At 29.8% G+C, this 15,143-nt stretch overlaps 1 protein-coding gene and 1 long non-coding RNA gene across 2 annotated transcripts; both read right to left on the bottom strand.

The window, feature by feature from the left end:
* Window positions 1–11,761: 11,761 nt before the first annotated feature.
* Window positions 11,762–12,733, bottom strand: LOC139907425 (uncharacterized). The gene is made up of 2 exons (XR_011784024.1): window positions 12,607–12,733; window positions 11,762–12,234 (listed from the first exon to the last, which is right to left on the bottom strand). It is a non-coding gene; the product is annotated as an uncharacterized lncRNA (long non-coding RNA).
* Window positions 12,734–12,789: 56 nt separating this feature from the next.
* LOC121126366 (inactive pancreatic lipase-related protein 1-like) lies at window positions 12,790–13,940 on the bottom strand. Its single transcript, XM_040721691.2, has 4 exons — window positions 13,660–13,940; window positions 13,376–13,607; window positions 13,108–13,320; window positions 12,790–13,049 (listed from the first exon to the last, which is right to left on the bottom strand). The coding sequence occupies exons 1-4, from the start codon at window positions 13,930–13,932 to the stop codon at window positions 12,790–12,792; spliced, it is 978 nt and encodes a 325-aa protein (XP_040577625.2). The 5' UTR covers window positions 13,933–13,940.
* Window positions 13,941–15,143: the final 1,203 nt, after the last annotated feature.

The following is a 15,143-nucleotide window of genomic DNA, read 5'->3' as shown; positions in this document are numbered from 1 at the left end:
AAAATTAAAAGAGCCCAAAGTAAGAAAGCAGTTTGAGCCTTGCAAGGAGTCATTCCTCAGTGTTGATGAAGTTATTTTGCGACTGACCACATCAATTCTGCCGGATGGAAATGAACAAGGCTTTAAGTGGTGCAATTGCACAGACTCCAAACAAATAAGTTCATCTGGAAAAAAAGGGATACCATTGTAATAGCAAAGCCATAATAGTGCAACATGCAGCAAAAGTAGTTTATTTGGTGAATGTGGTTGGTAAATATTCAGGATATATTTAGGCAACATTAGTTATGTTAGATATGTTCAAAAAGATGACTTCTTGAAATTATTACATTTTATGTAGAAAAGTATATTTAAATAAGCTTTTTGTTTATGTCTATTTTGAACAAACTAATAATATTTATATGAAATATATAACTGCGCAGTTCGAATATTATGAAGTAGAATCAACAATTCTAATGTAAATTTTTATTATATCTTACTTGTTGCTGTAAGAATCATTGAGTCTCTCGTGACAATTTCTTATCTTACAATAGTTTGATTATGTGAACACTATATCTATTTCAACGAAAATATACCAGAGTATTAAATTGATAGGAATCAAATTGTATCATAATCCAATCCTTAAAGACCAAATTGTTTGGCATTGAATTGTTTAATAATCAAATTACATAGAATCATTTTACCTGACAATGTAAATTAAGTTAAAATTACCATTGACTACTTCTTTGGAAATTTTACAATTTGATTGGGTATTTTGCACAATGCCCACTTTGATGGAAATTTTGCACATTGCCCACTCTGACGTGCATTTTGCACATTGCCAATTTAATTTAATATGTTTTAAGACAAGTTTTGTGTTATGAGTTTGTTGTAAGACCATGGGGGTATGTTGTACGAACCATCAGCATTAGTAATTGAATTGATATAAATTAAATTTAGTCAAAATAAAATATTACAGCTTGTAAGCCAATTTTGTGTAATCGGTAGTAATGAGTATAATACTCTACAGATTTGATACATAAAATACTGGAATCACGTAACAGTATTTTGAATATCACTGACTTGTTTTTTAAACACAATATTTTTGATAATATACTTTACAGCCTATATATGTACTATTATGTCATTTGAGTTTAATTACAAATAATTTTTCATATAAGTTTAATTAAATATATTTATATTTAATTTATAGCTATGAATTTATTATTAAACATTGTACTAAATCATTAGATCTAGAATGATACAAGTTAAAGTACTCAATTCAGACACTATCAATACTTATACTAGTTATTATATTAAACGAATGTACGAGTTTGAATTCAGCTAACTACAACCATGAAATCTCTAAATCTTTTATATAAAGAGTATATTAAAGGAACCAAGGAGAAAGGTTTCCAAGGCCGTGGCAAAGTGCAATTCCATTAGAGTCAAATCACTAGTTGATTTGACAAGAGTATTTAGTGTATAGAAATACAGTCTATGATGTTTTTCTTTACGAAACCATATTGCAATCCATGTAACGACATTGTTTGTACGATTAGAGACTACGTATAAAAACTTTTTATACAAGTTATTTTGCTCAGCAAACGCAGTCATGGAAAAATGGATATTGAGAAACTATTTGAAGAACTAGAATAAAATCGGAGCCAGATAAGAGAGTTATTCTTTATAAAATTTAAATATAAACTATGATGGACCAGCGGCTTTATTTAATTCTAGTCATCCCCCAGTATATGTATTGTATTTTTCTATAATAAATTCAAACCTTGTTTTTAATTATAATATATTGGACGAGGAGTTATGAAATGATATTTCATAACCTTATATCAAATATTATAACTAATTAACCAAAATGTATTTGAATATATAGTTTTTATATTCAATTTTATGTCTAGAAAGATACAATATTTTAATTATTTTATTATGAATTATTGTTTACTTTAATTATTTTCTATTAAGTGTCCTGCAATAAATCATTTGCAAATCACCGTAATATGGAATGATCCTGTATGAAATAGTTATTTTAGGTTAGCTAAGAAAACAATTTTCTACATACACAATCATTACCTCAAGTTAGGTTAGGTTTTAATCCAGTTAGTTTGTTTGTCACCCCGATTAAGGCAAAAGTTACACATCGATTTTGATCCAAACTGGTGCGAAGGTTATCTATGATCACAGCCAGAGGCCATTAAAACATTCAAAATACATAAACAAACATAACTTTGCATATTGAAATACAGAGCTCAAATAGGTGACCTGGGGTAGGTTTAATGAAGATGTTTTTTATAGTGAAAAATCCAATTTAGAAAAAAGGATCATAAACGAAGGTTTGCATTCTATGGAGTTCCCATTCTATTTTCGTATTTTTATTGTTACACCCTAGCGTTCCCAGACACCTTTTTTAGGGTGGTGAAGTTTAGCCCCCCTCCATTTTTTTATTATTATTTATGCCCATGAATACAAAAACGATAAGCCTGAGTAAGCTACATACATTGAAATATACATAGGAAAAGGATAATATTTTGAACTGCTTGTTAATTTTACCAAGGCGGTTTGCTACTTCTGATTTATTAATTAGTTAGTATTATTGGTTATTTGAAAGGATCTCTTACTACAAGGTACTTGAATATATGCATCTTCATCTACCCATCATTCCTATTAATTAATATATTTTCATTTGGATGTTTAAGGCACCCGCCTCCTACTTTAATCTTTATCTTCAGGGATCAGATCCCTCAGGGCGAGGTTCTCGAGTCTCACACAATGTATATCGTCTACTTTAATGTTCATTGTACATATTCCTCTTACAATCTAGGTCTGTGACAGCGACTTCTACATTGTTGATCATCGTTCATAGCCACAAGATCCATCAGCTATTGATCTTGTGTGGAATTATCCTATACTCTAAATACTACTTTAAGATATATTTAGAATAAAAAAGAGCCATAAAGGGACAGAGTATTCGAATAAAAGATCCCGGGAGGGAGTTCTTATCCTCCATCAACAGCTCCTTCATTTAAACTCTCAGTAATAGGTAACTTCGTATAAAACATATTCGTATAAGGAAAATTTGTATAAAACATTTTCTTATCAGGACATTTTTTATAAATTTATGAGACAACTGGGCATAGACTTTATGAATTGTCATTTGGTATCCAGAATGTTGGGAGGAGTGTTTATTGGTATCGCAGGCTCCCAAAACGGGATAAAAAACACTGCCGATACTTGAAAAACTACTAACTATCACAACCCCCCTCCCCCGCGAATGTTGGGGTGTTTTCAGGGTTTAGTAGTTCTCCATTCTTATTGGATTAAAATTATAATCTGCTATATGTTCCCCTGTGACTCGGGTTATAAAGGGATCTTATAAGTTTCTTCAAGTATCGGCGGAGGATTGTATCCTATGATTTCATATGGTCCGTCTGCGCCTGTTTATGGCTGAAGTGAATAAACAGGCGTATTTGTATTAAGCGTATCTTTGCAGCACCTGCATGAATGTGGTTCTTGGGGGGGTGTATGTACTGAGGATCAAAGGATTTTCTTCTCTCCTTCACCTCTTCCTTGTAATTATTATTTAATAATATCTACAAATAAGTAAAGTACTATGTTTTATTCTTATGGTATAAATAGCCTGACATCACTGATGGATATCATGTATTTAAAGTATTTATGTGTTTCTTATACTTCTATCTACCTTTTCATGATTCCTCCACGTTACTTTTTTTTCTCCGGTCGTCCTCGATTCCCTGTTATTATACATGGGCCTTACACACCTCACGAAGATGCAACATTACATACAAAATGTCCTTATACCAATATGTTTTATATGAAGTTACCGTAAACCGGAACTCATGAGTAAATTCCTACTAAAGTCAAATCCACGTCATCTAATACTACATGAAAAATATTTTATTGATTTTAGTCGTTCAGTGTCCTTAAAGTAAACAACAAAAATCACTTATCTCTATCCCACTTGTATATATGTATATACAATAACATCTTAACAAATAATAGGTTTATTATATATATATATATAATAAACCTATTTCTATAAGTAATAATATAACGATGTTAATAATTTTTTGGGCTAAGCAGGTGGCTTTTTTGTCTCCACTTTCGAGATAGAAAAAGAAAATGTGACGTGTATTATTTTTTTTAAATCATGTGCAAAAAATTCTATTAATGTGTGTCTTCCCAAATGTTATTTTTAGTTTACCTTAATAAAAAAATATAGATTTGTCTATATAATATTTATTTTCACAATTAAGGGTTCGAAGACCCTAAAGCCACAGAAACACTAATTAAATGCACCAACCCATATAACATATACCCATAAACTAAAATCACATCTTTTACCAAAATAATTTATAAAATCAAAGCATTCTATAACAGTAAATAAAAATAACAGCACGAGAGGCATTCCATGAGAAAAATTCAAACCCTTTTATAGATAAGTCCTCCTGCATGGTTTTATAATCATAGAAATGTCCTCATAGATTTTCTTTCTTGGAAGTCGCACAAACAACACAACTCAACGCAAATTGTCTGTCTAAATTGATAACAACTAAACATTATTATTTGAATCATAACCCTTTTAAATGTTGTATTCATTTTAAGAAGTTATACATAATCTCTATCTTGTCTTAAGAGCTGAATGTCCTAAATTCATTTGTTTAAAAAAAAAAAAAAAAAAAAAAATATGTCCAATGTTAAACTAAAAATAATAATAATTAATATTGAATTGGAAACAACCATTATTAATAAACGAATAAAAGACTAACAGAATTTGATACAAATGTATATTACCTCCATAAACCGTCCATTTTCCAAATAATGGTCTCTGTTTGGAAAAGTTAAAAAAAAAAGTTATTATTCATTTTTTTATAAGCAGATATTTCTTATAAATATAATTTGTTTTTAAAATGGACTTTGCGATATACATAATCATGAAGATAGGTATAATAAACATTTAGAAAAAATAAAATCACCGATTTAAAAAACGTGACTGAAATGGCCAGTTTTTGAACGACTTTAATGAAGATATATATAATATTTATATAGTAATAATATATTTTGTAAAAAATATTCCTTTATTGCTATGTATCAATTTACCAATAGGAAAAACAGAAAAAACAAATTAATTATTTTTATCAAACGAGGTTGCATGACTACTATTTTATGAATAGGTATTAGGTACGAATATAAAATAAAATTACCATTCAATCCCTCACCCTTCATTCCCTTCCTCTCTTTCGCTCTCTGCCCTGCTACAGACACGATATCGATAACGATTTATTGGTATTTATCAAGAGGGGGTTGGTAGTTTTCATTTTCATTTCATTATCCACTCTGATATATAATCAGGTTTATTTATGTATATAAACACATGCAGAGTGTGACTGCATTCTAGGGCTAATTAGAAAGGTATCAGAGACGTCCACAGGGGCGGGAGGGGTAGCTGGAGGGGTTGCAGCCTCCATTTATTTCGGTCGAAAATAGGATTTTAATGACCTTGAATACTAAAAAAATATCATTTCTTTCCATTTTCATTCCCTCACATAGTGAAATTTCTTTGCCAAATTGTAACAATTGAGAGGAATTATGGGGTGGCCTTTCAACTTTCGACAAAAATTGTAAATTTCTTTACATTTGCATACGGTTTTGATGTTAAACAAAACTGAAATGTGGAATAAATTATAATTTTACCATTAATTAAAAGGATTCACTGAAAAAAGACTGCAACAAAAAGGTTGCGGAACAAAACGTTGGGATAATATTCTTGTGTGAAAATATTGTTGGGTTAATTATCATTGTGAGACATAAACGTTGTGGGTGGGTTATATAATCGTGAAGGAATATGATTTTGAGACATTTCATTGCAAGACAATAAAATCGTGGACAATTTCTTTGCAATTTATATTATATTTGGAAGTTAAAACTATTGAATGATGAAGAAGCATTCCAGGATAGAACTCTTCTAACACGCTATAATATACCTAGGCTCACAGGCTATATTGATGAAGTGCTTGGCGCCCATGCAAATTGCTTTATCCACCGTGGCTTTTCTAATCATCAATGTTCCTTCTTATATCCCAAAATACGAATTGACCCACAGGTTGTATAGATGAAGTGCTGGTTCCAAAGGAAGTTTAAACTCCACCACCACCGCGGTTATAAACGCCAAGGAACCCTATTAGCATGCAATAATAAACCCCTACCCACAGGTTGAGCAGTTGAAGTGCTGACCCAAAGCAGTTTGAACTCCACCAACGCCACATTAATAAGCACTAAGGAATCCTTTAACATGCTATAATATACCCCAGCCTAAGGTTGTATAGTCGAAGTGCTGGGCCCGAGGAAGTTGAATTAATTCACCGCCGCTTCTCTGAGCATCAATGTGCCCTTCTTATATTCCAAAATGCACCCTGGCCCACAGGTTGTCCAAGTGAAGTGCTAAGGCCCAAGGTAGATTAAACTCTACATCCACCGCGTTTCTAAGGAGCAAGAAACCCTTCTAACATGCTATAATATACGCTGGCTCACAGGTTCGTAGGAGAAATCTGAAAATCAATATGATGTACTTTGTTCACGAGATTGCAATTTGTAAGTACTCATAGATAATATGAGTTAGATACAATTACAACAAGATGAAATCTGTGAAAAATAGCTTCTTTAATATCTATTTGAAATTTTTTGTGAGTAGTTATGGATTTTTGATTTTTTTTTCCCAAAAATTTAATATTTGAAATTTAAATTTGTATTTTTTTCCAACAAATTAAATTTTTTTGCGAAAAAAATATCAAAAATCCATAACTACTCACAAAAAATTTCAAATAATAATTTTTTTTGGCGCTTCTGCATAATTTATCAAATGACTATCAATTTTTCAAGAAAAAAGCAAATATTCCTTATTTTGGGGAGGGGTAAGCTATTCATTCTAGCCCACCTTTGGGGACACCCCCCTGTTCATTAGATTATCTAATATGTTGTCTATTATAAACTACAACTTTTTCTAGAAAAAGAACAATTCACTCCTCTTTTCTAGTGGGTTCTGGTAAAATGATTGTGGTAAAAAGGTTTCTGACAAAAACGTCGGGTAATAATTATCGTGAAGCAATATGATTGTGAGAAATTTCATTGCAAGACAATAATATCATGCAATTTCTTTGCAATTTATATTATATTCGGAAGATAAAACTATTGAATGATGAAGAAACATCCCAACATGGAACCCTTCTAATCTATAATACACCTTCACCCACAGGTTGTATAGCTGGGCTCACCAGCAAGTTGAATTTATCCGACACTGCTTCCTTGTGCATCAAGGTAACCTTCTAATATCCCGAAATACACCCCGGTCCACAGGCTGTATTGGTGAAGTACTGGGCCCCGAAGTTAGTTGAATCTATCCTCTGCCACTTCCCTGAGCATCAAGGTACTCTTCTAATATCCAAAAATACAGCCTTGCTCCCAGGTTCTAGAGGTGAGGTGCTGGGTCCCGAGACAGTTTAAACTCTATCGTTAAAAAGTTATACACTTGTTTAATTATTAACCCTTAGGTATCCATTTTAAATTAAAAAATTTAGAAAGAAATTTTCTAACTTGAATATTTCAACCATATTTTAGTTTTATTCGTAAACTACAAGGATAGGATGATTCACATTTTATCGGAACTGGATCGGTTCGTATCTATATACACGGGTAAGCTTCGGTTACCCGAACTTCTGGATCCTGATCCAAAATTAAAAGTAGAGGGTTATTTGAGTCGAATTTTATAAGCATTCAGTTCAAACTTAAATAAAATAAGATCAGGATTAAAGTACATTTTTACTCGTTATTGATGCTGAAACAATAAGTAATCGAATGTTATAGCTATTAAAAAATTCTTATTTGTTAAAATTAGAATTATTTTTAATTACCTTTGTTGCATCTTGTAACGATACTAAAAATAAGTTGGTCGATGACCGATTAATGTTAAAAACACGGATTAGAGGAATGAAAACAAAATGAACATGTAGATTTAACAACCAAATACAGTGGAAATTTTAGTGTTTCTGTTCATAGTGATACCTGGCTAACACACATATATACATACAGTGTATTTTGTGGTTACCTGGAGATGAATTTGCTTCTTTTCTCCTTATCAGTGTTTTGAATGTTGATTAGTTGAATTATAATTAGCTCCTTCTAATCTGTGAACAATTCTAAGCAATACTTCAATACTGGAGAAAAATTAACTAAGTACTAAGAGATTTTAAAACGCTTTTCTCTGTTTCTTTTTATGGGGAAAAAAAGATGTGTGATACAATAAAAGTTAGAAACGTGTGAGATAATACCGTGTGGAATAACTACGCTATGCAACTGTTTATAGAAATGTCGCACGAATCACTAATCAAGACGAATAGAGTGTATATTCGATATAGATAATTTTTTTATAACTAAGAATAATTATCAAGCATTACTTTTATATGCTATTTAAAATCTGTTAAATTCCTCGGATCTTTTTTTATGACTAGTAAAAGTTCGGCTAACTGAAGCCCGTTTGGGTCTCCAATCTCATATCTTTTCGGGTAATACAATTTTATTTTAGTCTCGGTCCCGTCTAATTCAGTCTAAAAGCTAAAATTAAGGTCGGTCTTTGATGACGTCACTTAGCTTTATTTAATCAGTTCTAGTACAAACAGTCCGAAGAACCGACAGTCTTATGGACGAGTCCTTAGACTGAACTGGACCAAATAAGTAAGAACTGAGACCACACTACATACAAGGTAAGCTGATATATTATATTAAATGTATCTAAATATTTCATTAACTTGTCACAATAATAGATTTTGCTCTGCTCGTTTCGACCCTTGACTTGTGCTTCCCCTCACTGTGCCTCAGGAAACAACTTGGTTAACCATTTCATATTACTAGGAGTATTTTGTATCCTAACAAATGGAAGTAAAAACATGTGTTCAGGATCCTTCCAAAATAAAACAAGATTTTTAGTGGTTGATAAAAGAAGAACCCAATTGATCTGTTGAGGAAAACGAGTAGTTCTGTGTTTTTCGCGACCGCTTTGCTCTTTTAAACAAATAGGATGAGGATATTTTTAAAGTTTAAGGTTAAAAATATCATTTACTGATATAATGAATACTATATTTTGTATTTCACAGTCAAAGTCAAACTCAGAAAGTCCATGCCTTGAATGAAACATTGAATCCCTTGAATCAGTAAACTAGAAATATTTGTTCACTGAATCAGTTCTAAAATGTCCACCCCCACCCCCTTCCCCTCCAATAAAAATACTTTTCTACCATTTTTCGGAATGGTTCAAACAGATATTTAAACAACCTATATTGAATCAGTATAGTCTATTTTTGAAGATTAAATTGTAACGTATTATAATTTTTCAATATATATAAAATATACATTTACAAAATATGGTGTATCATTGATTGCTACATTCATTGAGGTATTCATTTGGAACTGAATTTAATCCAATTAGTATGAAGGAATACAAGTTGATTAACTGATTCATTAGAAAAAATATTTTGAAGTACCATTTCAAAGGCCCTTGATGAAGACATACAAAGAGGAAATGATGAGGAATGGGCAACTCTTGTTTGATATGATCTTTTTTTTTTTGACATGGAGATTTAAATAAAAAATCAAGTAAAAAATTATTATGAATCTTGCCTCTAGTTTTATATATAATTTAAATGTTTATGTAGAGCGATTAACTTTCATTGAATGAATACGGCTTCTTTGAATAGGAGTAAAAGGTTAAAAATATCACAATTTACAGTATTATTCAATAGAAGGGGGTTTCTGACAGCCTATCCATGTCTATAATATACCTACACAAATATTTAATTGATTTGATTTGGAGGTCAGTACAGTCTTAGTGATTGTTTATGTATCCGAAATAGTTCTCTGTGCAACAATTTTTTTTTCCTCAAAATAGAAATTGATAGAAATCAAAATGTGCATCCGTATTCCATCCATCACTAATCATCACATATCTCCAGTGCCGACAGCCCACTGCCAATTCCTCCCTCTACAGCCCTACAAAAAAACTACTAACTAGAGTAGAAACATAATCCGTATAGCGTCACTAAATATACCTCTTCAAAGTGGAAATGAAATGTACGGAAATTAATTTACAAGGAATGAAATTACTATGTATGGAAAAGGCAAGAGATGAATTTGATGGGAATGAAATTACCGGTCATGGTACCATAGAGAGTATGACTTTGTGTCATATTTTCGAAAACACGCAACCTCTTTAAATATTAATGCTACTTTCTCCCTAAATAAAATTATGATTTGTCCTAGGAGAGAATAGGATTGTAATCAAAAATAGTAAAATTATATATTCTCCTGGGAGAAATCATGATCATAATCTGTCCTAGGGCATATTATGATCAATGTCTCTACTCTCTACATATATTAGAATGTATATGTATATAAACGATATTGAGAGAGAATTTACTCTGAAAAAAATATAATTTATACATATCTAACATTTGGAATGACGTAGTGTCATTCTCAATATATTCTAAAAATCAAAGCAGTTGTTTAAATTTATATCGAGTCGACTTCAAAGATAAAATCTCTAAATCATTTTTAGTAAAGAGTATATTAAAGGTACTCAGGCAAAAGTTCAAGTCCCTTAAAGTCAAATTACTATTTGATTCAACAAGAGTATTTAGCGTAAAAGGAATACTACCCATGATGATGTTTTTTTAAGAAACCATATTACAATCCATGTAAAAAGTTTTATAATGCATTGTACATACGACTAACAACTAAGTATAAAAACTATTTATCCAAGTAATTTTGCTCAGCAAGAATAATGAATATACAACAAAGTCATGGAAAAACGAGTACTGAGAAACTATTTAAAGAACTAGAATAAAATCAAAGCCAGATAAGAGATATATTCTTAAAATAGTTCAATGTTAAAATATGATGGACCAATGGCTTCATTTAATTTTTCAATGAAATACACAGTATTCTTAATTTCTTTGATTAAAAGGTGACTTCAAATCTTATAAGCTTCACTTGATAGGAAATGTTTTTTCAGACTTTAATTCTGAAAAGACGAAGTTTATTATAAAATAAATATAGACCCTCCTAAATAACAACATAATAGAACGCTCAAAGACAACCCGTCATCCCCCCCAAGTATATGAATTATATTTTTCTACCATAAAATCAAACACTTTTAAAAAAAATATATAGTATAATGGCTAATGAGTTATGAAATGATACTTCATAACTTAGAATCAAATATTGTAACTAATTAACCAAAATGTATTTGAATATATAGTTTTTATATTCCATCTTAAATCTAGAAATAATACAATATTTTAATTATATAATATACAAGTAATATAATCATAACTTTGATGCTTTAGTGAAGTAGTTATTGACGTGAAAATCAATAAAGTTTAAAAGTTTTCTTCTTTTTTCGATTTAATTATGTCAGTTATTTGTTTATCGACGTTAATAGAATTCATTTAAAGCCTAAAAATTGATGTTTCAGGTAATTAAGGAATACATATTCCCCTAAATGTATTTTTTTTATGTTAAAAATAACATGGCAACTAGTTTTGAATATTTATTTTATATAACTACGATACAAAAACATTTTGAAAAAATAACAACTTAAATCTAAATTTATATAGCAAGCAAAGAATTGTTATTAAATCAACACAAGATATTTGAAATTTAATGAGTATATATATGTATATTTCAAATTAAAATAAAATTTGTATTAATCAAATGTATTCTTTATTATTTTTTCTTAAAGAAATGTGTTACAATAATTAAAAAATAACAATAGAAGGAATCAAAAACTATCAAGAACCGAACATTATACAATACTAATTGATAAATGGAGATTCGTAATTTACGTAATATATCTTACTTAAATTACTTTAAAGAACCTTTTGATTTTTCGAAAAAAATGTGTAAATTTGTATTATCAATTACGTTTTAACTTTCTTTTTATCCAAGACTAATCTTTCTGATTTTCCACTTTTAATACAACCATCACCAGTATTAAGTCGCCAATTAGAAGAAGGTCCATTAGCATCTGTTATTGTCACACCCTCAATTTTTAAACTCTCCGTTGTACCAAAGGAACTATGAATGCTTACAAGTGCATATTCTAAAAATACCTCATTTAAGCCAATGTTACGATCTAAAGTAAAAACTTTGTAGTAATTTCCACTCGAGACAAACCCTCTGCAATATAAAAAATAAAGTCATCACCTTTTAAAATTATTTTTTTTAAATGTTCCTTTAATTTGTCAGATGGAGTTACACTGATTAAGTATAAATAAATATTATGGTATTACATTTACTCCATCTGACCTAGGAATCTTGTACAAAATCCATTTACATAAAATATATATCTAGGAATCACCAAAGCCTGAACTTATGCACATTGAGTTCAAGGGAATAATTTATCCTGTGTGTGTTGTTCATTGAGTGGAAAAAATATATGATTGAATCTAATCCTCAGTACTTTATAATTTAAAATTACAATTTTTAGTAAAATGATAAGATATCTCCTGATATTTAAAAGAAAAAATTTCATTTAATTATAAAACTAACTTGGAAATAGTAAAGGTTTCCATTTCTCCTTGGTCTCCATAAAACGTAATCTTCAATAGACGATTATAATTATTTCCAAGGACAGAATATGGAATATTCACCGATATGTTTACTTGGAGTTGAATACCTTAAAAAATATATTGATTTTATGCTGAAATTCATCTATATCTAAATATAAATTCATCATATAATACATGAATCTCTGGTAAACTTACCACAGAATGGAGCCACAATTCTTGTAGTTAAATACAGTTCTCCACTTGCATTACGAGGAGTGTTGAACCCAAGAGGAAATGCTTTTGAGGTGTCGAAGCATTGACCTTTTAAAAAAGCATTATATCCTCCAACACAAGGGAAACTTACCATTTTACAATCTTTATTCTTAATAGTTTCAATAAACAAACGCACAGCACGGCTATGGCTACAACCAACATCTTTCCACACTATTTCAATTTAATAAATATCGCTATAAATTTATATTATTCTCTCATTAAAACTTACAAAAAGCTTCTTGAAACACACTTTTACAAGGCATTTGATTCTGCCCACCAAAAGGATAGAAATCCACATGGCCAGAAATATCCAAAAGACCAAGCCCTCCGCTCGAAAGATAAGCACCATTTGTATGAATGACATCAACAAAATCTGCATCACTTTTATCCAATCTAAATTCTACCTTCTGATCTCTAAAAGCAGGTCCAGCAGGATCCAATCCTTTATTTAATAAATATTTTTATAATTCTGAAACCAATTAAATAAATGAACCAACCTGAGATCCGACTACAGTTTGGAATCTTAGATCCTGCATATCCACAAACTTGTGCTCCAAGACTGAAACCAATTAAATGAAGCTTCGGTCCAATAGTTCCAACAACTCCACTGACTGCATTAAAGAATTTTGCAATCATTAATCCTACTATTTGTGTGTTTGCTGCTGCCTGAGCATAATATGGAAACTGCGACCCTTGCTTCCAGTCAGCACAAAACACATTAATATCAGACTATATATTTGTAATTTTATTAATTTGTTATAAATTATATTATATCTCTTACTTTCTTTAGAAGAGCATCTCTCATTTCAATTACCCATGCTAAATCACAATTACCCATAAATCCATGTACAATTGTTCTTGTAAATTTTGAAGGGTCAAATTTTGAATCCTTCACTGAGCTTCCCTCCGTATATTTAAAAACTTGTGGAATTTTTGGGTTCTTACGTGTGTACAGTTTTATTTTTAAATCAATCATTTCTGTACTTTGAGGACAGCTTGTAATCTTAAGAAAAGTCATAGGTGCTACATCTCCTAATTCGCTTTTACATACCATTCGACTAAATGTACTTAAAGACATTAAAAGAAAGTAAAATTTATGAAAAAATCATTCATTTTTATTAATTGTTATTAACCCTAAGCTAATTACTCAAAAATTATTGATCCCACAAGAAATGTAAATGTATTGCGAATGATATATTTTATACATCAAACCTTTTTCCGTGTGCATTGCACAAGTAAACCATAAATATTTTTATTTAAAAAAAAAAGAATTATACTAAACAGCTGAATATAAAGATTAATTGTCTAATCATTACTTTGAATTTCACATTTTTTATCAGAAACATATAAATATGTAATTTTTTATCAGAAAAGTTACGAAATTATATATTTATTAAATAGATTGTTAATAAAAAAATTCCAACTGACCACTTACTGCAATGGATTACTTGGATTACTTATTATGAATTATTTTGGATATAATTACGAGTGAAAGTTATAATTTATTCAACATCCAAGCATATTAACAATAATTAGAATATATGGATAGGTTGTGCCTCACATATTAATTGTAGGTATATCTATTAACTGAGCCCATTTCATATCGAATCACTTTAATATTTACATACAGTCCTCACAAAAATAAGCAAATTTTTACTGCAAACTCTCAATCAACTTGTTAATCTAGTCATTGGTATCTTAATATGGAGACATTTATTTTTGAAAATGTACATCAAATTTTAAATTGTCATATATTATGAGCCTATTGTTCCATGTCAATAAAAAAAAGTTATATTTAAGTATGTTGCAGCAACAAAACCAGTTTTTATATATCAATTTCTTGTTTGTTTGTTTTTATTAAAAAAATAAAAATTAACTTGAAAAGTACATGCCCATTTTTTTTAGTTTTGAGAAAAAAAATTTAAATGAATAATAATTATTCATTTAAATAAATTTCTTCATATTTTGAATTGTCCATGTGAAAAATTGCCTTTTTCAGTAGTTTAATTTACTATGAAATAATTATGTTTTTAACTCATTATAAAGATATATATAATTAGTCTTTAGTCAATATAAAAAATTATTTTATAGAGAAAAGTCGATTAATTAACAAAAATATAAATTTCTATGTAAATTTTTGTGCAATTGTGTATAATAACTGTTTGACTTACCGATTGTTAGCTTTGCTATGGAACTTTTCGACTAAAATAGAGGTAATCATATCTGAATTAGTATTTGTTATATATTAAAAATATTTTTAAAAAA

This window comes from Lepeophtheirus salmonis, unplaced genomic scaffold, assembly GCF_016086655.4.
Source record: "Lepeophtheirus salmonis unplaced genomic scaffold, UVic_Lsal_1.4 unplaced_contig_10321_pilon, whole genome shotgun sequence".
Taxonomy (NCBI): domain Eukaryota; kingdom Metazoa; phylum Arthropoda; class Copepoda; order Siphonostomatoida; family Caligidae; genus Lepeophtheirus; species Lepeophtheirus salmonis.
Note: the sequence above shows the minus strand (reverse complement) of the source record. Positions and strands in the feature narration are given on the sequence as shown.

Excerpts from the sequence above, each read along its gene's own strand:
- LOC121126366 (XM_040721691.2), bottom strand. The coding sequence starts at position 13,932 with ATGGTATGTAAAAGCGAATTAGGAGATGTAGCACCTATGACTTTTCTT. Across the intron at positions 13,608-13,659 it reads GAGATGCTCTTCTAAAGAAA|TCTGATATTAATGTGTTTTG; the intron begins GTAAGAGATATA and ends ACAAATATATAG. Across the intron at positions 13,050-13,107 it reads TGTGTTTCAAGAAGCTTTTT|TGTGGAAAGATGTTGGTTGT; the intron begins GTAAGTTTTAAT and ends AAATTGAAATAG.